Source organism: Phodopus roborovskii, unplaced genomic scaffold (assembly GCF_943737965.1).
Source record: "Phodopus roborovskii unplaced genomic scaffold, PHOROB, whole genome shotgun sequence".
Classification (NCBI taxonomy): Eukaryota; Metazoa; Chordata; class Mammalia; order Rodentia; family Cricetidae; genus Phodopus; species Phodopus roborovskii.
The window spans coordinates 10,392,584-10,417,866 of record NW_026125506.1 but is presented as its reverse complement, the minus strand read 5'-3'; the positions used below and the strand labels follow the sequence as shown (position 1 = coordinate 10,417,866).

The following is a 25,283-nucleotide window of genomic DNA, read 5'->3' as shown; positions in this document are numbered from 1 at the left end:
GGTTGACTCCCCGAAGCCAGGACAAAGCCAACACAGCTTTCCGGAACCAAGGCAGGCATGTTCCCACCTGCGGCAGGCAATGGCCATCTCCAGGCTAGCTTCCTCAGCTTCCAGACACTTCTGGATGGACCAGGTTCACCTCAAGTAAGTATTAGTCACCCAGGTCTGAGCTCAGCCTCCCGAGGTAATGGAGGTCCCTGGCTCAGCTTGAGGCCTGTGCTGCCCATCAGCCTCATCCTACTGGCTACAGAACAGAAGTCAACCAGTGCAAACATGGTACGTCCCCAGTTACCTCAGAGAAAGAGGAAGCCTGCTGAGCAGGGCCTGGCCCTGGGCCTCATGTCTATTATGTCTGCCTGGCATAGAAACCCCTGAACAATTGGATGAGAGCCTTTGATGAACTCCGTCCTTTCCACACAGCTCCATCCAGCTGCTTCCCAAAGGCATTGAGTGTCACTCCCGGCAGGAAGGAAAGGAAGGGGACACTGTCAGCCAAGAGTGACAGACACATTTCATCTCCGGTGAATGGAGTGGATGTCACCTGACCACCACAGAAACACTTGGACAGAGACGAGTAGTTGGAGGCAGCCACCCTGGTGGCCTCTCACGAGTGGCTCAAGCCTGTAGTCCCAGTGCATGAGAAGATTTGCTGTGAGTTCAAGACCAGCCAGGGACTGGAGAAATGGCTCGGCTGTGACAAGCATGTGCTGCTCTCCCAGGGAACCTGGGTTCAGTTCCCAGCACCCACATGGCAGCTCACAACTGCCTGTGACCCAGCTCCCAGGGATCTGACACCTTCTGGTTTCTGTAAGTGCTGGGTTCAGACACCAAGCACATGCACACACGCACACACACTGGACCTCTTTGAAAGGCCTGAGTTCCAGGATCTCTGGCCCAGTGACGGAGTTCATTTCCAATCAAGACGGCAGTGGGTACTGGACGAGCCCTCCTCACATTTGCCCTGTCTCTCGGCTTCTCCAGTCAAGGTCCTACCCCAGGCCAGCCCCCAGACAGTTCCCCTGTCAACTCTGCCATGTTCCTGGTGCCCTGGTGACTCAGCCTTCCTCTGCCCTGCACGGTAGTTAGTCTCAGGAGCAGGCTCCTCACAGAGCGAAGAAGAGACTTCCAGGTCTGAAGTCACACTGTTAGCTACAAGGCGGGAAAACCCTGTGATTGGGCCAACAGGAAGGAGCCTGTTTCTTTCCCCTCACGGGTTTCCTCTCTAGCTGGGCACAGACATCATCATTTATCATTTCGGCAAACATTTACCTGGCTTCTCCTACATATCGGATACTGTCCTGAGCACTCCGTGAAACACTCTACCTGAATGGCGCGTTGATGTGTCTGTAGAGGCCCTGCTCACTCTGATGCTGGGCTATCCTTTGTTCTCACCCATCAATCCAAACCAGTTACCAGGCTATTCTTTTGTTCCTTTGATTTGATACAGGGTCTCATGTAGCCCAGGCTAGCCTTAAACTCCCAATCCTCCTGCCTCCGTTTGCTGAGTCCTGGGATCACAGGTGTGCCCCATCACACCCAGTCAAGCCAACAGTTGTTGACAGCTGAGTGTCTGTCCTAAGGAACAAAGCAATGTCGAACCTTCTAGGTGGGGGCAGCGGTATGTAAGTAGGTAAGCGGGCTGGATTCCGAGCTCATTGCCTGCCCTTGTATATATAAAGCTTTATTAGAATGCAGCCTCCTTTGCATGCGGCCAACACCATTTTTGTAGGAATAAGGCAGAGCTCATCAGCTACCACAGAGACCAATAGCATGTAGGCCAAAGCGCTGAAAACGTTTACTCTGGCTAGAGCCGGGCACCTCAGCTGTGCCCCCCATCCTGCTGAGGCCCCTCAGGGTTTCCTCCAGACACTCTGCAGAGACCTTCCAAAGGACACAGCTATATTTAAAAGCCTGGGGAGGACAGCACTTTGATGGCATTTGCGTGGCCGCTGTTCCTTAAAGGGCACGCATGTTCCTTTAGCTTCGCTTTTCTGGGGCTGGCATTTGGAGAATGTTTGTAGCTGGCAGAACTTGGGTCACTAAGCTAGCATGGGCCAGCAGGTGTGACATGGAACCCACGAGGGACAGCCCAAGGCCCAGAGGGCACCTGTGACCCCGAGAAGGCTGAGGACTCTTGCCACCTCTGGCTGTGTACCCTCACCTTTGTCTCTAAGGTTCTGGCAACTTCTACCTCTCAAGTGCCCCTTTGGCTCTTACTCGCTCTTGTGGCCCTTGGGCTATGCCTTGGCCAACCTTACCTCATCCTTAAAAGTGGCAGCATGCAGCGGGACTCCGGGGTTGAGCTCTCGTCTAGTATGTGCAGAAGCATTCTCAACGCTGCCAGACAACGAGAAACAGCAAGTAAAACCCTGCCTTTAACTGCTGGTCTCGAGGCGCTCCTGCCCAGCCTTGGCATCCCGAACTCTCAAGTGAGGAAGCCGAGGTACAGGAGGGTCACTGAGCTGTTCACTCCTCCCCACCCCCACCCATCCCCGGCATCTACATCACGGAGGTTGGCCAGGCTCCACACTGCAGCTCTGCCGTCACCTTCCTCACCTCACAGCTGAGGTAACCGTGTCTGGAGAAACAGCGAGACACCACACAGCTGGGAACTGGAGTTTGGATCTCAGTAGCTCAGACCTGACTCCTAAACCCAACTTCTTTCTGGCCCTTCCTTGAAGCCCTATACCTTTATTAAGTGCCAGCTGTATGCATGCCCCGTGCTTTCTCCTGGCCTCCCACCCAGCACTGTCTCTCCTCAGAGCCAGCCACCCTTCCACCTCATCAGGCCTTGGCTTCCATAGAGTCATCTGGGTGCCCAGAAGGATGAGTGGGTGGGGCCTGGCTTTCTAGGTAGGGGCTGAGGTATTTGAGGGAGGCAAATGGCTGGATGTGTGAGGCAGCCAGCAAAACAAGGCTATGATGGTCCCTGGGTCCCAGCCTTTGGTCACCTAGCTGCACCTTTGGGGACATGGGGTGTAAAAGACTGGTGGCCTTGAGGCAAGTGTGTGAGGATCCAGACCCAGAGGTAAAAATGATTCTCAGGAAGGTGTGCCAGGCATGGGAGGGGCAGGGGAGGGGGGCATGTCAGCTCCGGCCAGTCTGAACAGATGGTTCCAGGTGGCTGCGGTCGAAGCAAGCGTGAGCCCCGGGTGGCCAGATCCTCCGACTCCCAGGAGAAGCTGGCAGTTTGGCACTCTTCTGGTTTCAAAGTCCTGGCTCCCTCTAGAAGCTCGTATTTACATATTCCCATCCTTTCTGGGTGTCATTTACATACCACAGTCAAATGTGCAAATCCGGAGTGTCTGGCTTGATGGATTGTGACAGCTCCAATATTTTTTAAACACTGCAGTGTCCAAGAAAATAGGATTGCAGGGCGGCTCCTGCCCACCCTTCATGGCTTCTCAGCTGTCACATGCCACATGACTGCCCGAGCAGCGTGCACACCTGTTTGTACATACACAACAGCACACATGACATAGGTAACTAATGCCATTCTTCATAGCAAGGACATGGACTCCGGGGTCCAGCTGTGAGTTCCACTTCTGCCCCTTGCTGTGTGGCTTTTTGCTGCTTGCTCCACCTCTCTGAATCCTACTTCTCTCTGTTGTTAACGTGGGGAATACGACGCTGACCTCATAGGACTCTGGTCCAGATTAAGGACGTCCATGGCCTTGCAAAACTTGGGATGCATGATAAAATCTTGAGACATGGGCTTGTAGTTTGTAGACTTCCTTCTTCTTCTTTTTCTTTTTCTTTCTGAGCAGTTTTGAGGTTGTAAAAGAATTCGAACCAGGACTTCAAAGTTACCACATGTCCCACCACCTACCGTAGCTTTTCACGGCAGTTGCCAGACTGATGATGAGCCCCCCCCCCCCGCGCTAAGTGGCACTGTGTGGCACTCTTGGCGCTGTGGGTTATGACAGCAGGTGTGGAAGTAAGCTGGCAGAGGTTCTGGCATGTCCAACATGAGAGCCACCGTCACCCACTTAGGTTGCTAGGGGGTGACACAAATTCTGTTCCCTGCCACACAACTAGCTGTGTGTCCAGAGTCACCCTCCGCCTTAGTCCTCCTGTGTCGCTTTCAAGCCACTGTCTCAGCCTCTCCGGAGCTCTCATCTCTCACCCAGGGTTGCTCCACGGAGCTTGGAGTCTCTGATGAGCTACTTACCACCGAGAAGTCTTTGTGCTCTATAAAACTGCAAACAAAGTATTAGAATTCTATCTAGAAAAACAGGACTAGCCCAAGGCTGAGCAAGAAGGTACCCCAGGGGCTTGGTGACAGTTGTCTGTGAATTCACCCTCGTGGGGTGAAGTGGTTGGAGAGTCACCTGTGGGTGCAGGAGCAAGGTGCAGTAGTGGCTGCTTCAGCTTTTAAAGTGGCAGGACCAGCTGGTCGGTACCAATTGCCACTGAGTCATGGTCACTCAGCCCAAACAGGGTGGCTGGTACTTTGGTGCTTCTCAGCACCCTGGACAAGGACTCCTGCTTCACCCTCAGCCACGCCCTAGCACAGCAGGAAGCCCTCCCATCCTCCTGTCTAGGTACTGCCTTGAGGAATTCCTGCCTCCTTCTCCCTGCCCGGGGCCAGTTTCTTTCTTTCCTTTTTCTTTTTCTTCCTCTTCTTTCATTATTTTTTTTTATTACCCCCAAAGCAAAATTTATTTGTGAGGTACTAAAGGAAGCCTCCTGTCCCTTTTATGCCGGCAGCCCTCAGCAGAGAAGTGAAATCGTGTATTTCGCTGCTAAAAAAAGCCCCGGCTTATACAATTTTAACAATAGAAAAATGATCTTTGCGCTCCAATGCGTGGAGGCTTGGAGGAAAACCGGCTGCATTCAGGTGGCTGGTGCATTACAAATGAGCGGTTCGCCTTTGTTTTGAGTGACAGGCAATTTAGATGCAGTCTTATATGGAGGCCAGGGAATTTTTTTTCCCACCCCAGAATGGAGGTGGGGGGGCAAAAAGGTGGGCGGAGCAAGGAGAACTGAGGGAGTCTGCATTCCCCCACCCCCCAATGAACTGAGAAGTTCAGCTTGAGCTGTTTAATTAGGAAATCAGGAGTTCCCAGTTGGAGTAATTGGTGACTACACCATAACTAATAGTGGCCATAGCCTGGTCTGCTGAGCTGCATGGGGATGCACCTTGCTGAGTCCCCAGAGCCTGGCATGAACAAATTGGGGGCCACGTTGCGTTATCTGAAGAGGCTTCTCAGTGCCAGCATTTGAAGACATGTCCCTCTGCCTTATGTTTAACCTGGGGCGAATAAATATGGTAATAAAATTTCCAGTGGATCCTCCTGCCCCAGCGGACGTCCCCTTAGGCCTTCATCACTGCCTGGTGACAGTGGCATGTGGTGGAGGGCTTCAGAGGGGTGCTGACTGTCTGCCTGGGTGGTTGGAATTAATGCAGGGAAGACAGCTCGGTGGTTAAAGATTGCTTGCTGTGGAAGCATGGGGAGCAGAGTTCGAATCTCTGGCACCCATGTAAAGTCCAGATAGGGAAGCCCAGACCGGAGGAGCCCTGACTTCACTGCCAGGGTCCCGTCAGGGTCCCGCACAGCAGGCCATGCACGTGAACTTCTGTAGGGTGTGTGGCTGGCCACTGCCATCTCCATGGTGCCCCTGTGGCCTCCAGATTGCTACTGTCAAGGGTTCAGTCTAAACACTTTCCTTTCACAGTCTTCTTCCTGCCAAGCTTCAGGGTCAAGGCCTGTGGCTTAAAGGCGCTGGGATGGCCACTTGTCAGCGGTCAGTGGTGTGTGGATGTCGTGAATGTGGTGGGCAGCTCAGCTCTCGGGGACATTATAGGAAGACAGACTGCCACTGAAATAAAGACACCGTGATGGGGAAGCAGGGACACCATGGGTGAGACTCGGGTAGCTGTGAATCGTTCAACCGGCCCTTGTCCCCACGCCTACTTTTACAATTCTTGGGGACATTCTCACCCTCCTGCAATCCCCAACCAGGGCTGTGTTCGGCATGGACAACTGGAACCAGAGTGTCTGGATACATGTCTGTCTGTCTGTGTGTGTGTGTGTGTGTGTGTACGTGCGTGTGTGGATGGATATTTATCTTCACGTCAGATAAGTAGTGAAGTGTCACCTCCGTGGCTTCTGAGTGTCAGTAGCTAGCAGTGACACCAGCACTGTGGTTAGTAGCTTCTAAACACAAGCAGCTGCAGGACCCTGGGAGACAGCTGCAGCCCTTGCCTGGGGCTCCCCCGTCTTCTCGGGGACAGAGGGCATCCATCTGCTGGCCCACACGGCCAGACCGTGGTGGAGGTAACTGGGTAACTTGCTGTGTCTTTGAAGATAGATGTTCACAAACAAGCAGACGTAGTTTGCCTCCGTATTTATTGTCATTGCTGTCCCTTTGGGGATACTCCCAAACTCACTGCCTCCCAACACGTCCAACATTTGTGGCATTTACCGCCTCCCTGCCGTGGCTCAGTCCACCTGTGTTGGGTGACTCCATTGTTACTTACTTCCTGCCCTTTCCTGTCCCCAGCACACTTCCCTTCTCAGGGAAGTCCCACCCTCTGCCAGCCCCCCTCCCACCCTCTGCCAGCCCCCCCCCCCACTACCCACCCCATGTTTTCCCTTCCAAACATTTTGTGCTTGTAACTAACAAATCATCTGGGGAATTACCTTGAGGTCCATGTCCCCACTGGTTTATGGCTAATCTTAGTCCTCAATACACATCACAGGGACTCTTGGGAAATGTTAGTCGAGTGAATAAAGAACTGTCACTCTGGAAGGTCAGAGACTGGAGTCTCTTCTCAGGAGAACAACGAGGTGACGCTGGCCTTTTAAGGCCGTGTTTGACACTGACCGGGCATTTCTGTCCCTTCTCTCACATAACTCCTCCTATCCCACAAGGCCCCCATGGACCATCTCTGTCAGCTAAAAACCTAATGATCACAGACAGAATCTGACGCTTCCTGGTAACCACATTGTTAAACGGTAAAAAGTGACTACACATCATCACTTCGGATTGTAGCTCCGTTGTTCAAATGGTGGTGAGCTACCCTGTCCCTTTTTATGCTAAGTCTTTGAATTCCTGTATTTCACATTCATTACACCTTTTGATTTTGGGCTTCCTATGGTTCAAGTGGTCAGGAGCCATGCATGGCTTTGGCAGCCATATTGGGTAGCATGGCAGCCATATTGGGCACTGTGAACCTCTATATTGGCTGTGTTTTCCAGATTCTCCTTCCCTTGATGTACTGGTATGCATAGCAAGGCAGGTTTTCTGTTAGGTTGTTTTTGTGAGACGCCTGAGAGACAAACACAATAGAGACTCTCACTCAGAACTAGCAGAGTCAAGGCGGAAATTGGTCACTCTTGGCAGTGAACATAGCTGTGAGGCCTCAGACATGCCAGGAGCTAAAGCACTGGATCTCTAGAACTCTTTGAAGGAATTGTTGTGTTATTGGCTCCCCCCCCCCTTTACAAGTGGGGATATAGAGGTGCAAGGACTTAAGTGAATTTGTGTCCAGCTAGCTCATGCTAGAACTGGGGTTTGAAACCCTGTGGTGTCTCACCTCTCCAGACAGGTTGTCTCAGAAATGGCCTCCACCACTGGGAAGCAAAAGAGCCTCTGGCAACATTTTGGTGGGGACTAGGGTTGGTGCAACGCACTCAATTTGTTTATTCAGTAAATTGCATTGATGGGCTAGGGGTGGGGCTCAGTTGGTGGAGTGCTACCCTAGCATTCATGAAGCCCTGTGTTCCATGACCAGCACTTCCTAAACTAAGTGACATGATGTACTCCTGCAACCATAGTACTTGGGAGGTGGGAGAGGAAGCCCGGGAGTTCAAGGTTACCCTCAGTTACAGCTTGAGTTCGAGGTCAGCCTGGACTACCCCCCTCCAAGAAAAAGGATTCTATTGGGCACCAACTTTGTGCCAGAAAGAACTCTGAGGGCTACATTTAAGGGCAGGCCTTAGCCACAGATTTGTCCCCTATCTCTTTAACTCTACCACTAAGAGTTACGGGAAGCTGGCAGGTTACACCCCCACCCGCCACACCACACAGTAGGCTGGCAGGGAGGGTACCAGCAGCGCAAGGCTCGCTGCTGCCCACTGCGGCCCAGCCAGCCAGGGTCCTGTCGATGTGGGGTTGCTGCCAGTGCCTGCTAGGTGCTGGCCTCAGAATGAAAGCCCGGCACGCTGCATGGCAACTGGCCAGCCAAAGCTAGGATCAGGGCCACTGGCCTCCACTGTCTGAAGCGGGAGACAAGGGTTCCACAGCTGCCAGCGCCCCCCCCCCCCAGTCACCTAGACACATGATGCAGGTGACACTCATCTGCCACAAAGACAGAAAAGAAAATGAGTAAGAGAAGGACAGGGTGAGCGCAGCTCCTCACCACTCGGTTGCCTGCCGTGTGTGCAGCCATTCAGTCAGGAAGCATTTATTGAGCACCACCAGTATACCAGGAACTTTCATATGAACTCTATTACTCTCTGATGTTGGTTGAAACTGTTAGTGTTAACTAAGAACTGACAATTGCACGACATTTGCCAAGTGTGTCCCACTCTTCCCCAAAGCATGCATGTTTGAACTCAACAGCATTGCCCTTGAGTAAAGATTAATAGCCAATATTTAATAACCTGTTTACCCCTTCAAGTTAGAAAGCGGGTCTATTATTTAGCCACCCCACCCCACCCCCATTCTATTGATGAGGAAACTGAGGCTCAGAAAAGGGCAGTGACTTGTCCAAGGTCACACAGCCTGGGCATCCTTAATACGGGAGCCTCAACTTGTAACTGTCCCCCAGCCCCCCCAGCTCCCCCCTTGCACAGGAAGGCACTGGTCTCCTTGCAGGTCCAGGGCCATGGCCACACATGACACTGTTTCTTCTTTCCAAAGGTGGTGGCTCTGAGTAAAAGAAGTCAGGAAGCAGAGGCGGCGCTCCTGAGTGTTTATAAGCAATTAATCGAAGCGCCAGGTAAGAAGCTCTTGGCTCCATAATTGAATAATTACCGCTGATGAGCATCGTCAGCAGTGACACAGATACCATGGTTGCTTCCTGGGGTTGGGATCTGGAGACAGGCCTGAGCGCAGGGAGAAGCCAGGCTGGGGTGGGAGGTGGAGTGAGTGTGTGTGTGTGTGTGTGTGTGTGTGTGTGTGTGTGTGTGTGAGAGAGAGGGGGGGGGGAGGGACACGGACACACAAGATGGACGGGACTTAACCAGCCTGGTGTGAAGCGTTCTCATGGCTCCCTCCGTACCCAACCCCCCCCCCCCCGATTTCTGCTCTGGGAGGATGGCTCTGATATGATGCCTGCCTGGGTCTTCTCATCTGTGTCTTGCCCCAGGGAACCCCTTCCAGGGCTGCAGGTGACTCTGCCAGCTGGAGGTAATAGAGGAATAATGTCACCTTTCCCACAGTCAACCTCAGGATCTCAGTACTGAGGGGAAGCCTGGCCCCAAAGAACAGATACTGGCTAGTTTCCCTCACAGACAATGTGAACAAAGCAGGAGCGGGTCCGTTGACCTGCTCACAGTGGTCAGGGCAAACCCCTGCTCCGTGTCTCTCATCAGATAAAAGGGTTTCAAAATTGTGCTCTGTCCACACTGGAATACAAGTAAATAAGCTCTAAGGAGGGCTGCTGTGGCCGAGTCTGCTACGGTAGCACCTGATAATGTTTGAAGGAAGCCTCTAGAACAGGCATCTACAGTGAGGCAAACATCAGCTAGGAGTCAGCCATGACTGGGGCCCTGGCAGGACACTCTGCCTGCAGTGTTCACCCTTGGCCTGGGTGTGGGTCGTGGTAAGGTGACCCTTTTGAGGATGTCTGGATAAAATACACCGTCCCTGCTGCTTTCCCGTTTGTTGGTGCACACCCGCCCCCCCCCCATACAACAGATGTCAGGGTCACCGCTCCAGGAGACTGCCATGCTAAGCTTGTGGGGAAGCATCTGACTCAGGTCAGACGTGAGGCTTTAAGTTGGGTAGTTCAGCCTCAGAAGGCTTGGGCTACACAGTGAGACTCTGTCTCAACAACAACAAAATAAAATAGCCGGGGAGGTGGCTCCATTGATAAACTGCTTGCCAGGTCTCATCTGTAGCACCATGTAAAATCCCGAGTGTGATGGAAATGCCGCTAATCCCCATGGTGGGGAGGCAGAGCCAGGCTGATTCTGGGGGCTCATGGACAGGCAGCCTCTAGCCTGTTTGAGGCACTCCAGGACACTGAGGCCCGTCTCAAAGAACAAAGCAGAAGCCACCCAAGTAAGGACCTCCACCCAGCACACACATGCATGTGCACCCAGGCAGACAAGCAAGGACACACGCATGCGCATGTACACACAGGCACGGTGGAAGCCACACTTCGTTTCTTGGAGCCACTGTGGGACCCTCGTATTTCTGGACCCCAGGCTGTTCAATCTCAGTTGTGGGTTCAGCCAAGAGCCACATGAGCTCCCAGATTGGAGTGGAACCTTCCAGAAAATCCTCATTGCCTCTTACCCCTGTCTCCAAAGCCTAGGTACTCAGAGGTCATGGGGAGGGTTAGGGAGCCCTGCACTGACTCCAGGCCTTCCCAGGTCTCTCCTGTGAAGGAAGGGGGAAGGGGGGTGCCACATCCCAGCTGTCACTGAACTAGAAAACAAGGAGCCTTAACGGATGGAGATGCGCCACACAAACAGCCCCTTTAGGGGCACTAATTCATTTTCGAGACATTTAAGAATAACACAATGTTTTAATGATTTCTTCGGGGAATCGGGAAGATGTATTTTTGTGCTCATTAAATGCTATCCGCAGACACGAGAAGCAAATGTCACATACAGAGGTTTTGGGGGGCTCAGAGTACGCGCTCGTACGCTCACACTTTCCACCCCTTCGCAGCCGTGATGCACGGGCTCTCCCTCTGTTGGTCTATGTCTTGACAGGCAAATTATTTGTCGCAGTTACCCCCACCCAAGTCCTGATTCAACATTTCCGTCTGAATGACTGGCTGCTGCCAGCACGAGCCCTTGGCAGGCAGCGAGACGCGGGCTGATTGCTCAGCAACTATTTTGATAAGTGCGCAGTCCGTGTATCTGTAATTACGGAAGAAAACCGTAAATCTTTTGGATATTGTTCGCACAGATGTGGCACGAAGTGAGAAAAAAAAACGAGTAAAATGTGTTAAAAGCGTAATTAATGTCATTGTTGTGAGGGAAGACTTGATTTAAACCCTTGGCTTCAGTGTGCCGTGTTGATAGCTGATGTCTTCACTGTGCACAAGCCAAGTCGTGGGGGGACCCGGCCCAGCCTCAGCAGGAGAACTTGGGGCCCCGGTAACTAGAACACGGAAAAAAGAAAAGGGGGAACAGGAGGAGGAGAGAGCCAGGGAGGCCAGGGGGACACGTGGACACACGGCTGAGCCCACTGCAAGACAGGTGAGTGGCCCGAAAGGCTTCTTGGATTTTCTTTGCTCTGCAGGGTCCTGTTGGGGTGAGACCACTTGCAGAGGGGAGAAGGTTCCTACTGCAGTGGCAGACGTACAGTTGGTGCTCCGTCCTCCGTGTATTGAGCTGTGTCTCCTTTGCCAAGGCAGGAGCCTCGCCCTCTCTGGTCCTTTGTGTCTTTAGAAAAGAGGTCACAGAACCTCCTGGGCAGTTGGTATGGGGGTTTGATGCTCTGTGCATGAGGGGGTTTCGAGGAGCATCCCATAGGCTGTGGACATCGGGGTCCGAGTGCGTTGCAAGCGTCTGCTGTGGATCACATGAAGCTGTCACCTGTCTAGGACTCTGGGGAAGCAACAGCAACTCTGTGGGCGACAGCAACGGGGAGCTACTTGGCTAGGTTTCAGGCTTTTTAAGGTGTCTTCCTAAGCCAAAAATAAAAAAAGAAAAGAAACAAAAGAACGTACACACACACAGCTCAGACAACCGGAAAGTGTGAGGAAAGAAAATCTAGGAAGTGCTGTTGGTCACCTCATTGTGTCGCTGCACGTGAAGTTCTGCAGAGTGGTGTCTGGTCCTCCTGACCAGCGCCCTCGCCCTCCGGGACCCCTTCCCCAGCATGAGTGTGGCTCCTCCCTGTAAGACACTAGACAGGCCAGCCTCGGTGTATGGTTCTTCCCTGTGGCTGTTCTTGGGTTTCCTGAGGTCCTTCCCATGCTGCCATGCGCCAGGTCTCAGTGCTGATGTGCCAGGGATCTTTGAATGAGAAAGAAAAAGTGTGTGAAGGAAAATACATTGCGGCCTTGTCTTGGTCACAAACCCTGTGGTCAGAGCAAACGAGATTGTTTCTCCTTGTTGACTGCCCAGCTTTCTTCATCTACTCCTTCCCACAGAGTGTCCTCATACATTATATTCTGCAGATCGACCATCTGTGTCATTCCTCCATTCGTATCAGGACTTAATGATCGCTGATCTGGCGGTGCTCCTCGTATATTAGGGTTAGGAGTGTTGGACCTGGTAGACATGTTTGGTATTTTCTCTCCAAAACTGACTTTTGCTCTTTACCTTTATTCATAGCCTCTCTTATATGGTAACCAACAGACGTTCAAACAATGATTTCCAGAAAGTAGAGAATCTTACCCGGTCTTTCTTTCTGCGTCCTATTTTTAAACACATTTTCACCTGAAGGTTGGAAGAGTTTTTGAAGTAGTCCTAATATCTTTTAAAGTTTTAAATCTGAGCCATTATGAAATGTACTTTTGACGGGAGCAGGAAGTAAAATAGCTCATTTTGAGTTGTCCCAAATGACTAATTCTAGCGCCATCTAGCGATCGAGCCACCTACACTGCCGCTGCGGAGAGATTTTAGTATAATTGGAACAGTGGTGGCCACTGTTGCTCCTGCTATCCCTCCCTCCCTCCCTCCCTCCCTCTCTCCCTCCCTCCCTCCCTCCCTCCCTCCCTCCCTCCCTCTCTCCCTCCCTCCCTCCCTCCCTCCATCTCTCCCTCCCTCCCTCTCTCCCTCCCTCCCTCCCTCCCTCTCTGTCACCATGCTTGTGTCTCTAGGGAGTCATAAGAACACAGAGTAACACTTCATTTGAGCTTGGATGGAAGACAGAGGTGCCATCTTGCCAGAACATTTCTGGGGTGCTGTCTGCATGACAGGCATCATGCCAGCCCCTTGAGGGCACAAGCTTGCTGACCCCACATCGAGGACTTTGGGAAAGTGGCCACGGGAGTTTGTGGAAAGAGGGGACCACTGCAGAAGGGGCTTCACTACGAGTCCTTTGAGGGAGGTGGGCCAGGAGGACAGGGAGGCGCTTGCTCTGGAGTCTCCTGTGTGAGCCCCCGAGCTGAGGAAAGCAAAGAGCTGCAACTGTGGGGGAGGGGAGGGGAAGGGCCGAGAAGGGGCTCTGGGCTGCGGCGTGGGCCGGGCCCCACTCTGCGTCTCCTCCATGCCTGGCTCTTCCCTGGCCTGTCTCATAAATGCGGACAGTGGTACTCCATCTCTGTGGGGCTGTGGGACAACACAGAAAACCCAGGCTGCTGCCCTCCACAACCTGTCCTGTGCCTCTCCTTTGTTTGCCTGGCTGCTACCACAGAGGCATGGCTTTGAGTAAGAGGGCTCTCCTCCTGCTCTCCTGGGATGGTTGGTGCCTGTCACGCAGGGAGCCCAGCTTGCATAACAATGGTTTGCGGCTGGGTGGCTTTGAGAAACCGACTCTCCCTCTCTGGGCTGCCTCTTCCTCTGGATAGATTCATTCCCTGATGCCTTTAGAAGTGTTGGATGACCTGGCGGTGGTGGCACACACCTTTAATCCCAGCACTCAGGAGGCAGAGGCAGGTGGATCTCTGTGAGTTCGAGGCCAGCCTGGTGTACAAAGCAAGTTACAGGACAGACTCCAAAGCCACAGAGAAACCCTGTCTTAACAATCAAAAGACAAAGCAAAAAAAAAAAAAAAAAATGTTGAACAGGATGGAATCTTAAGTGGCTGGCTTGTAGTAACTGCTCATCTAACAGTGGTTTCTGCGGTTGTCACCGAAAATATCCAGTGCCGGGGAGGAAGACTCTCAGCCTCCCACTGACTCCGGTCAGCTCGGGCCACCGTGGGGAGAAAGGATAGAATCGGGTAAGCCCATGGCTGTTGGAGAGGAAGGGAGCTGTGCCATCTGCTAAGGGAAAGTTAGGACTCTGTGCCGCCCACACGGGCACCGCCTGAGCCCAGATGGGATCAGGCTACTGCCTGGGTTTGAGCTTGGAGGGGCGCATGCATACTTCTGCATATATGTTTCTAAGCAGCCTCGTGGCCAGCCTTCTGGCTCCCGCATCCCCAGAATTCCTCAGTGTGCCACTTTGGGTGGATGCAGAAGGAGGGAAGGACCAGGCGTCTTTCCCTGTGTCTCCAGCCCCTATTGCCCACCATGAGCACTAGGTAACAAAGGCCAGGCTTTCCCACACAACGAGGATGCCACACACACACACACACACACACACACACACACACACACACACACACGCCAGCTCTATTGTTAGCCACCCATGCTCAAGAGCAGGCCATGGCCCTGAGCCACCCACTCACTCTCGCCTGTTCCCTTCCACGTCTGTGGCCACCCTGGCCTGTGTCGCCCTTTTTAGAGGTCCGGTCAGTTTGGCTTATCCACAAGCTTGCTTGTTCATGCACTTTGGGTTTGGAGGTTCCCTGCTTTTGCTTCTGAGAAATCTAGGTTGGATCAAAAAGCTCCTGTGTTCCCAGGGCCACTGCCCCACCCCCTCCACATGGGCCCTAGCTGCAGGAGCCACAAAGGGAGGGAGGCAATGTCTCACTCACTGTGTCCCTAGCCTGGTGTCCCGGGAAACGGAGTGGAGCGGAGGGGACTCTCCTTGGTGCCAGTGGCCTCTCTGAGCCCCTCCCTTCCTCAGCCTGACGGGACCATTTCTCCAGACCCTTAAACTTGACTAGACCATCCTCTTCATTTCCATGCCCGCCTGCCCTACCCCACAAGCCCATTCTCTGTGATAAGCACCCCATCTCTGCCTGAGTGGCGGCTGCAGGAGGCCCGGGCTCTCCTCGCCTTCATCGGTGCAGCAGGCCTGGAATCAGTGATGGGAGGAGGAACCATGCCTGGCACTCAGTGCGTGCTCCACGCCATGAGCCCCTGGCTGCTCCTGCAGCAGGCTTGAGCCCCACAGCTCTGGAGGTCAGCAGTCAAGGCCTCCCGGGCCTCCTGCGTCCTGCAGACTTGGGGAGGAGCCCTCCTCTGACTCCCCCAGCTCTGACAGTACGATGAGCCTTGCCTCTTCCATGAACCCTGAGGTGGTTGGTCCCCATATCCAGTCCTGCGTCTGTGCAGGGCCCCGGGGAACCACTTCCAGCTTCCTCCTCCAGTACGCTTCTCAGACAACCCGTGTGACACAGCCACGTGACCAGGCTAACGCTGGGCCCCAGGAAGGAGGGAGACAACATGGAAGCCAGGATCCAGACCCAGGTCAGGGGCCTCTACTCCCATTGTCACTCATTCTGTGGTCACACCCAGCTAGCCCACCCCCACCCCAGGAATCCTGGCTGGCTGTGTCCCAGCCTGCCCCAGGCACCACCCACAGCTGCTGGGACCAGTGTGAGCAGCCTCCTGATTTGTCCCCCGCTTTGGCCGCATTGCAGGTAGCTTGCGTGAGGCCTCCCACTGCCCTTGGGCTCCGCTACAGGAGTGGTGGCCTGTGTCATGCCCTCAGTTGCCCCATCACTCAGGACAGTCCCTGCACTGACCGGCTCTGGGTGTACACACAGCAACTCCCCCTGCCAAGCACTCCTGTCCTCCAGCTCTGAGTCACCTGATCCCCTGAAGAGGACTGGAGTAGGAATAAGCCCAGGGTTCCAGAGGATGCCCTGTGCTGAAGCCCCGCCTCCTGCAGTGTCCAGCTGAGAGCTTGGCCGTGAACCTGGGCAGGTGGCCCCTTGCAGGGCGGGGAGGTGTGACACAGCCCTGAACATTCTCAGTCACTTCTGGGAGCAGTTTGGCTCTTGTGGCCTTGAGGGGATGCAGTGGGGATTCCGGGAACTGTCTCCTCCTCCCCGCTCTCCCAGAAGGGACCATTAACAGTGCAGTATGTGGAGCTGACCCTGCGCTGTCTGGGGCTCTGTTGAGCTGACAGTCCCCTACCTGACCCTTGTGTAGTATGTCATCTCCAGCTGCCTATAGGAAAACTGAGGCCCAAGGCACCCTAAGCCACTTTCCCAGGCAACGTCATAGTCAGGATTTGACCTTGATCTTAAGGTTCCCCTTATTACACATCCTGGAAGTGATCAAGCAAGAGGAAGGCTGACTCCCTAGGGAGCCCTAGGGCGCCTCCATACCTGCCAGCTAGAACACTGGGGATGTCGGCTAAGCTGCCCTGGAGATCCACCTGGGGGGGCCCTTCCCCCATGCTTCACCCTGGGGCAGTACCATCACCCGTACCTCAGTTTCCCCATCTGTGCAACAGAGATACAAAGCACTTGCCTCCCATCACGGCGGTGGAAGTCACATGGCTGGGAGGCTTCCATTGCAGCACTGGGTTGGGAGTCAGTGAACCTGCCTATCTCCAGGTAAGCCCTCTGTGTGGTCTCAGGGTCCCAGGGTGAGTTGTCTCAGAGGAAGGAGCCTGAACACCATTTCTCTCGGGGCCAGTGACAGCATGTGGGGTCACCCTCTGCTCCCAGACTTCATAGAGCATCACTGTGAGCTGGCTGGCCCCAGGACACCTGAGCCCTGGTGAGCACTTGGCTCTCGGGGTGGCTGCAGTAGCCATGGCCTCTCCTTGTTCACCTCCCACATGCCTACACTCCAGACTCTATAAACTGCGGCAACTGTGTAGAGCCACATGGCCAGCGGGGGCCAGGGCTGTTCCCACCCTGACTCATACCGCCTCTCCCTCCCGGTCTTGTATCCATTTGTGTAAGATGTGTAGAGGATCAAACCCAGAGTCTGGAACCTGCTGGACAAGGGCTCTGCTGCTGCTGAAACACCTTCATTCAGCCTTTTGCCTCCTGTAGCCAGGTTCTGACGTAGCCCAGGCTGGCCTTGAACAGGGTCTGATATAGCCCAGGCTAGCCTTATCTTCCTGACTCCATCTCCAGACTGCTAGGATTAGAGGTATGTGCCATCACTCCTGGTTTATGGGGAATCAATGTTGAAACCCTGGGCTCCATGCACTGGAGGCTAGCATTATTACCAACTGAGCCACATCCCCAGGTTTCCTTTTACTAAGTCTCCCTGGTGGGCCTTGAACTCAAAATCCTTCTGCCCACCTCCAGAGAGGCTGAGTTGGCAGTCCTTATCACCAGGTCCAGCTCAGTGCCTTCCTTTGAATCTCCCCACTAATGCCTCCTGGGAAATGAGAACTGAGCAACCCACATTCCTTCCACCTCTCGGAGGCCAGACTCCCAGGGCAGGACACACAGGTCAGCCAGGAGCTCCTCAAGGAGGGGCAACGGGCTGTCCCTGGTCTCTGAGCAGCAGGTGACAGGCACCCTTTCCTGCTCTGGAGTGGTCCTTTGACCTGGCCTTCTGGACCCCTGGGCCACAATCTGGAACTTCCCCGCCCCCATGGCCTCCTCTGCCTGTGTCCTGCCATGTTTACCTAACTTCCCTGACCCCTGCAAACGCCCAGTGCCTTTTTTCTTCCTTCCTCAAAAACCAGGCCACAATAGAAAGCAATTCCTTGAACTTATTAAAAAATCTAGACTTGTAAATTAATTTGTTCGTGTTGTACAAAGGCAGTGCAGATGGGCTCGTTAGCATGCACACAACAAATAATTAGAGATGAATTTTTAGCCGGCCTGCCTAATGCGCTTGCTGGGTTAATTATGTCAATGTATAATTACACCAGCCCGGGGAGGCATAATGGTACACCCCGCTGAGCAGGCCCGGCCTAATGACAGGCGTTGGGGGGGGGGCTGACAGAGGAAAGCCACTGCCAAGTCCCTCACACCTGCTCACCTCAGTGCATGCATTGTCCAGCCTTCCACCGCCTCAACAAACAGGAGACCAAGAGTAAATCAAGGAGCCACCTTGTTCCAGCCAGACCGGAAGGCATGGTGCTTGTCTAGACTGTCAGGCTTCAGCCAGGTTCGGGGAGAAGGGAAAAGCAAGAGTGGACGTGATCCCAGCACCCTTTGCTGGCATCTGCCCACCAAGGGGTAGTGAGGTGGGCTTGCAGAGGGATGAGAGTGGCTGTGGTGGGACCTTTGAAGGGCACACAGGTCGGTTTTGGTATTAGAGGATGGACTCAATGTGGAGGGCTCCCTGGAAGAGGTGACATGGGCTGCTGGAAGGGGAGGATGGGACGTCATGGGGAAGTCATGGGGTTTTTGTGTCTGCGGTGACCATTTGCTCTGTTCCTCATCACACAACCCGCCTGGGTGCTGCCCTCTGTGGTGAGGCACAGAAGGGGACAGCCCCTTGTCCACGTTGCACGGCAATCCTGAGAATCAGGCTGGGTGAGAAGGTGGGGAAGGGGTTGCAGGGGATGAGAAGGACCTAGGGCCTCAGGTCCTGTGAGCCGTGCATGCTCCTGCTGAGGCTGTGATTGCCCACACCCAGACCCGCCACGTTCCTGAGATCCCATCAGAGCCCCTGACCGCGGTGTCACAGCCCCTGACCCCACAGCCTCAGTTGCCTGCTTGTTTGTCTGGTTTTTTCTCATATGACAATGGCTTGGGTCCAAGCCAGCCACAGGGAGGGCTGAGGTTGCCATGCCTGTGCTGGGGTCTGTCACACACAAGGGGTCTTTCCCCTCTGGAGTGTGTTGGGCGTGATGTCAAGGCCTACATCGGTGTGTGTGTGTGTGTGTGTGTGTGTGTGTGTGTTCTTCTACCTAGTTGGCACATGTCGTAGCGCATAGTGTGCCCACCCATGAGTGAGAACTTTACTGGAAATAGGGAGGGAGGGCTTCCAGGAAGAATGGACGAGCCACAGAACTGATGGTCGGTTTGACAACAAGGAGCTGGGAAGGTAGAAACCAGTTGTCCCCATGCTGGGGCGTCCTCGCTCAGACGGGCCCACTCCGCAGTTCCCAGTTCCGCTGCCTCCTGTAATCACTGCTGGTGGGGGCGGGGGCCCTTTGTGACTCTGTCCATAATAGTAGAATGCTTACATGCATGGTAGAGGGAGCTTCCCCGAACATACGAGTATCCTAGAAGACTTGGAGGGGGCCTCCCACCCTTAGACACACATGGCAACAGTCAGGCGTGGTGCTGGAGAAGGAGCTGAGAACTTTACACTCTCATCCAAGGGCAGCAGGCAGAGAATAAGACAGAGCCTGGCAACTGCGTGTGGTGTCATGCTCCTTTAATCCCAGGCACTTGGGAGGCAGAGGAAGTCAGATCTCTGTGAGTTTGAGACCAGCCTGGTCTACAGAGTAAATTCCAGGACAACCAGGAATACATAACAATGCCCCATATCAAAACAAAACAAAAATAATAAGTAAATAAATAAAAGGGTTGGGCCTGACATGGGCTTTTGAGACCTCAAAGTCCATGCCCATTGACAAACCTCAAGGCCACACCTCCTGATCCTCCCCAAGCAGTTCCACTAACTGGGAATCATGTGTTTAAACTTACGGGCTGTGAGGGCCTTTCTCATTCAGATCATACGCTGCTCTCCCAGAGGTCCCAAGTTAGCTTCCCAGCACCTGTAACTCTAGCTCTGGGGCATCTGACACCTCAAGCCACCCACACTCATGTGCACATAACCCCCACCACAAGCAACTTAAAAATATGTTTTTAATCTTTAAAATGACTCTGTTTTCCATGGCCATGAGAGTGACCCCGAGTGGCCCTTACGTACTTTCCCCCAGCTTTCGTGGAAGGTGAGGTTGACACCTGAACCCCATCTCCTCCCTTTCTGTCTCTCCTTGCAGACGCTGTTCCTTCATTTGAGGTGGCGCGGACTCTAGACGACAGACTGCAGCGCCCCAGCTTTGACCCCAGTGGGCAGTGCCTACAAGACGTGCACATCTCGTGGAAGAGGTGCCCGGAGCCACCCAGCGTCAGAGGTACTGACGATGCCACCATGGAACCACGGTGGCACAAACCTGGATGGTGGAGTTTCAGCCAACCCTGAGCACACTTGGGGGTTGTGGGGCGGGAGATGGGCTCCGCTGCCTCGAGTGACAGTGGGTTATGGTGGCAGGGCTGCGGAATCTAAGCTCCCAGGCCCTATCACCTTGTACACATGGCATCCAGTCAGAGCAGTGCTGACCACCATGCGGGAGCATTCCAGCCCTCAGGAGGCCAAGACCAAAGACCAGCCTGAGCTACGCAGACCCTGTCTCAAACAAAACAAAACTGTAAACTGATGCCATGACCACTCCATGATATGGTTAAGGGGAAGTTGCTATTGTAGATATGAGAGAGAGACTAGCCAGAGTCGTCTGGAAGAGTCGGGAGCAGAGAGAGAATGTAGTAGACTGAACACGGCCAGCAGACTGGACCAGGCCATGAGAGAAGCAGAGCATAGGAGAGGGAGACAGAGACAATGAGGAGGGAGGGAGAGACAGAGAGGGCGGAGAGGGAGAGAGAGGGGGGATGGAGCAGGAGAGAGAGCCTGAGCAGGCATTGCTGGGGGAGTTTAGGGTAGGGAGCGGGTGAGAAGGGCTACAATGCCAGCATGCGCTGTGAAATGTGTAACAGGCTCTGTGAACTGTGGGAGCTGGCAGAAGGGACAAACGGCTGTCTGCAGTGCCAGTGATAAAGGAAATAGCTTCTTTTGGTAGAAGGGAAACCAGCTTTGCAAGTTCCCAAGAATGCTGGGTTTTGTCTAACCCCAGAATCTGGGGGAAATGGAATTTCTTTTGGACCCGACACACACACACACACACACACACACACACACACACACCCACCCAAAAGCACACAAACAGATAATATCATGAACATCAGTCAGGAATAGTTAAGGTAAGAGCTCTCATGTATATTTCAGCACAGTTTTAAAAATAATAGAGAAGACAGAGGGGCATGGGTGATCAGAAGGGGCCCTGGGTGTGCTGTCTAAGGCGGGAACTTTGGGAAGTGACTTTGGGTTCTAGTTAGGGTCACTTTTGCTGTGATGAAACCCCATAACCATAAGCAAGTTGGGGAGGGAAGGGTTTATATGGCTGACTCTTCTTCATCTTAGCCCATCACTGAAGGAAGTCAGGACAGGAACTCCAGCAGGGCAGGAGCCTGGAGCCAGGGGTGATGCAGAGGCCATGGAGGGTGCTGCTCATTGGCTCGCTGTCCATGGCTTGCTCAGTTTGCTTTTTTATAGAAACCAGGACCACCAGCCCAGGTATGGCCCTGCCCACAGTGGGCTGGGCCCTCCCCTGTCAATCACTAATTAAGAAAATGCCCTATTGGTCTACAACCCTCTATTTTGGAAGTATTTTATTAATTTAGGCTCCCTCCTCTCAGATGACTCTAGCCAGCATCAAGTTGACAAAAACAGCCAGCACACTTTGTGAGCATGCCAGCCCCCACCCCAGTTCTCTAACGATAAATTGAGGGACTGACCCCATGAGTCCATGCCGACTGTGGGAAGCTTCCGTGACTGCAGCTGAGTGATGAGCGTGGTACTCCCTGTCTTCCGCAGAGCAGAACGAGGGGACGTGTCCCACCGGGCACACGCCAGCCAACGGCAGCCACCTGCCAGGTCCCCAGCACAACCTCCTGACAGACACCTTGCTGCAGAAGGATGAGGCCGAGAGACAGAAGTGAGGAGGGAGGGAGGGAGGGAGGGAGGGAGGGAGGGAGGGAGGGAGGGAGGGAGGGAGGGAGGGAGGGAGGGAGGGCGGGCCACCCAGAAAGTCCACCTGGGGCCATCGAGGGCAGGTGGGAGATGGGGAAGGATGGGGGATCCTGAGGCTGGGCCTAGGACTCTTATCTCACTCACTCTTCAAGCCTCAGTTACCCTGTCTGGGGAATGGGCTGGTCTGAGTACATTCATCGGTTTGATTGAGGAAGAGATAGCAGGGTTTTTGTGTGTCTCTCTCTCTCTCTCTCTCTCTCTCTCTCTCTCACACACACACACACACACACACACACACACACACACACACACACACACACGACCGGTATCTGGGGCTTTGGTTACATGGTCACAGGGTTCTTCTCAGTTGTCCGGTACCAGAACCCAGGTGCAGCCCTGCTCTCTGGGATCAGCGTTGCTTTCCTCACCTTGCTCTTAAAACCATCAACAGGTTAGACGAGGCCTGCCAGCCTCGGCTAGGGCCTTCTCCTTGATGTAACATCAGCGGGCCGGACGGTAGACAACAGTCTCACCCAGGCAGTCTGCCAGCGCCTAAGCTGGCACATAGTTGAGCTGGCCAGGAGGAAGAAGTAAAGACAAGTCCCGTGGATAAAATGGTGAAGGGAAGTCCAGCAAGAGGGAGAGATAAGATGGGATGGTCTTTCTAGGGCACTAGAAAGTTCTCGGTGAGACTCCTGCAGGTGAAGATGGGAAGGACGCGACAGGCCAAGGGGACAGCCGGGGTGAAGGCTCTGGGGTAGGAGCCTGCCTGGAGCAGGAGGGAGTCCTGAGTTCAAGCGCTCCTTCCCAGCTAGGAGAGAGGCAGTGGCTGGCATTGGCCCAGCTCTCTCTGCAGGACCTTCCTCCAATCCCGCTGGGGCCTCCTTCTCCGCTGCCAGAGCCAGGTCCCACCTAAGAGAGGCTTCAATGAGCTGGCTGAACATCCGATCTCGGGCCACAGGCAGCAGAGTGACCCCATGGAACAGTAAAACCAGGAAGGCTGAGGCTTACACTGCCGGCCCCACGACAGCCCCTGTGATGGAACCCGTCAGGAGCTCTGTTTTATAAATAAGTGCAGGCAGTTTTCCCATCCCGGGAGCGGCTTTCAAGTTACCACGTGGAGGCTTACATTAATTGTAACTACTCGGCCAATAGTTCAGGCTTGCTACTAGCTAGCTCTTATATTTTAAGTTAACCCATATTCCTTATTTATACTCTGCTACGTGGTGGTACCTTTATTAGCATGGCACATTCATCTCCTGCTCCCTCTGTGCCTGGCTGGCGACTCCTGACTGCACCCACCCTTCCTCAGCCCATCATTATCAGCCTGGCTTTCCCGCCTGACTTTAGCCTGTTCAGCTATTGGCAAGTCAGCTTGTTTATTAAACCTATCATAGCGACATACATTCACAGAGTGTAAAGGGATATTCCACAGCTGATGGGGAAACCGAGGCCCATCGTGTCGGTGCCAGCCACAGGGGAGTGGAGCGGAGCAGGGTTGTGGGAGTGGTAAATGCACCAGGTCTGAATTCTTCGCAGAACGAGGTGCAGACAGTGGAGAGAGCCTAGCTCAGGGTGGGACCAGCTCGGTGTCTGCAACCAACCATGTCTCTGCAGGGGCCTCCAAGAAGTCCACGTCACCTTGGCAGCCAGGCTGGGGGAGGCAGAGGAGAAAATCAAGGTGTTACATTCAGGTATGACCCTGCTCAGGTGGCAACCCTCAGACCAGGTGGCTGGAAGCAGTGTCAAGCCATGAACTTGGGGAGCTGGGCCGGGTGTGCCTAGAGATGGAAAACCAGCCACAAACAGAACGTAAAGGACAACTCGTTCAGCAGGGGCCAGTCCAAAGTAGAGCTTGGTGGAACCAAATGGGTGACTCTTCACCAGTGGCAGAGATGGTGTCTGGGGCACCTTGTGTAAACAGGTTGCCAGGAAGGTGGCTTCTGCCCTGGGCCACCGGGCAGGGTCTGGTGGCCCAGAGTGAGTACCCTACCCTTTAGATTTCTGGCTGTAACTAGTAGGAAGCTGAGACAGGAGGTTTAAGGTTAGACTGAGCTACATAGTGAGTTCTAAACCAGCCTTAGACATACTGTGAAACTCTGTCCCTAAAAACCAAAGCAAAGAAAAACAAGAACAAAACAAAACAAAAAACCCTGGGATTTTTCTGTAAGTCTCTCAGTGTTGGTTACAGACTGGAGCTCTGGCTTTGCCTCGGGGTTGGTTGAGTGGCCCTGCCCAGGCCTGCAGGGCAGTAGACAGCCTCACTACGCCCCGGACTGCTCTCTGAATCTCTCAGGCTGTAACACAGTGACTGTCAACCTTCCTAACGTGTGATCCTTTAATACAGTTTCTCATGTTGTGGTGACCCCCGACCATAAGATTATTTTCATTGTTACTTGACAGCTGTAATTTTGCTACATGTAATGAATCATAATGTAATTATCTGATATGCAACCCCTGTGAAAGGGTCATTTGACCCACAAAGGGGTTGTGACCCACAGGTTAAGAATCCACAGCTCTAAGAGGCCCTCACTTGCCCGAGACAGGAGGGCCTTCTCCTTGCCAGCTCTTCAATCCCTTTCCCACCCAGGCTGTCTTCCTGAGTGTGTGTGTGGTGTGGGGGAGGGAAACTGCCCAGCTGCTGCTCCTCACTGGGTCTTCACACCCCCCCCCCATAGCGCTAAAGGCCACTCAGACGGAGCTGCTGGAGCTGAGGAGGAAATACGATGAGGAGGCTGCATCCAAGTAAGTAAGCTGGGAACCCCTTGTCCCTACACACACACACACACACACACTAAGTGACCTGGACATGCCTTCACCCTCTGTACACACACACACACACACACACACACACACACACACACACACACACACACTAAGTGACCTGGACATGCCTTCACCCTCTGTACACACACACACACACACACACACACACACACACACACACTAAGTGACCTGGACATGCCTTCACCCTCTGTACACATGCACACACACACACACACACACACACACACACACACACACACACGAGGCAGACAGCCTCAGGATAACACACTAATGCACCTTGGGCAGTAGAGGCAGCTGGTGCAGGAAAGGCCTAGAGAGTGTGTGCAGCACAGGTGTGACCAACAGGGTCCCCCAGGTCCCAGAGTGCCACCAAGCTAGGCAGACCTGTCCTGGGGCCCTCAGTGTCAGTGTGGAGCAAATGGTACCACAGTAGACACCTGACCCCCTTAGGGAGTCACAGTGGGCCTCCTGTGTGGAGGAACTAAATAGAGGTACAGTGGGGGACAGCTCCCATGGTGGCTCCCCAGAGGCTGGGGCCCTGAGGGGGTGGGGCTGGCTACCTTCAAGAGGGGTTTTGAGGCCCAGCAGTCAGGATTCTTTTCTTCCCAGTCTGTTTTCTCTCTGGTGGGGAGTGTGGAGTGCAGCCTCCATGGCCCCGAAGCAGAGGTGCAGCCAGGCTGCCAGCCTGTCTCAGGGCCCACCCTTGTGTTACAGGGCAGATGAGGTTGGCCTGATCATGACGAACCTGGAGAAAGCCAACCAGGTGAGCAGTAAGTCCAGCGGGTGGGGGTAAGGGGCTGGGCTGAGGGAGAAGGGCTGGGGGCAGGGGTATATGGGCCCC

At 53.9% G+C, this 25,283-nt stretch overlaps 1 protein-coding gene across 1 annotated transcript in view; it reads left to right on the top strand.

The window, feature by feature from the left end:
• The window catches only part of Cux2 (cut like homeobox 2), a 171,550-nt gene that overhangs the window by 123,833 nt on the left and 22,434 nt on the right, over window positions 1–25,283 (top strand). The window contains exons 4-9 of the mRNA XM_051176590.1: window positions 8,872–8,950; window positions 19,791–19,925; window positions 21,500–21,620; window positions 23,273–23,349; window positions 24,334–24,400; window positions 25,157–25,205. Of these exons, the coding sequence (XP_051032547.1) occupies window positions 8,872–8,950; window positions 19,791–19,925; window positions 21,500–21,620; window positions 23,273–23,349; window positions 24,334–24,400; window positions 25,157–25,205 (528 nt within the window). The remainder of the gene's footprint in view (window positions 1–8,871; window positions 8,951–19,790; window positions 19,926–21,499; window positions 21,621–23,272; window positions 23,350–24,333; window positions 24,401–25,156; window positions 25,206–25,283) is intronic.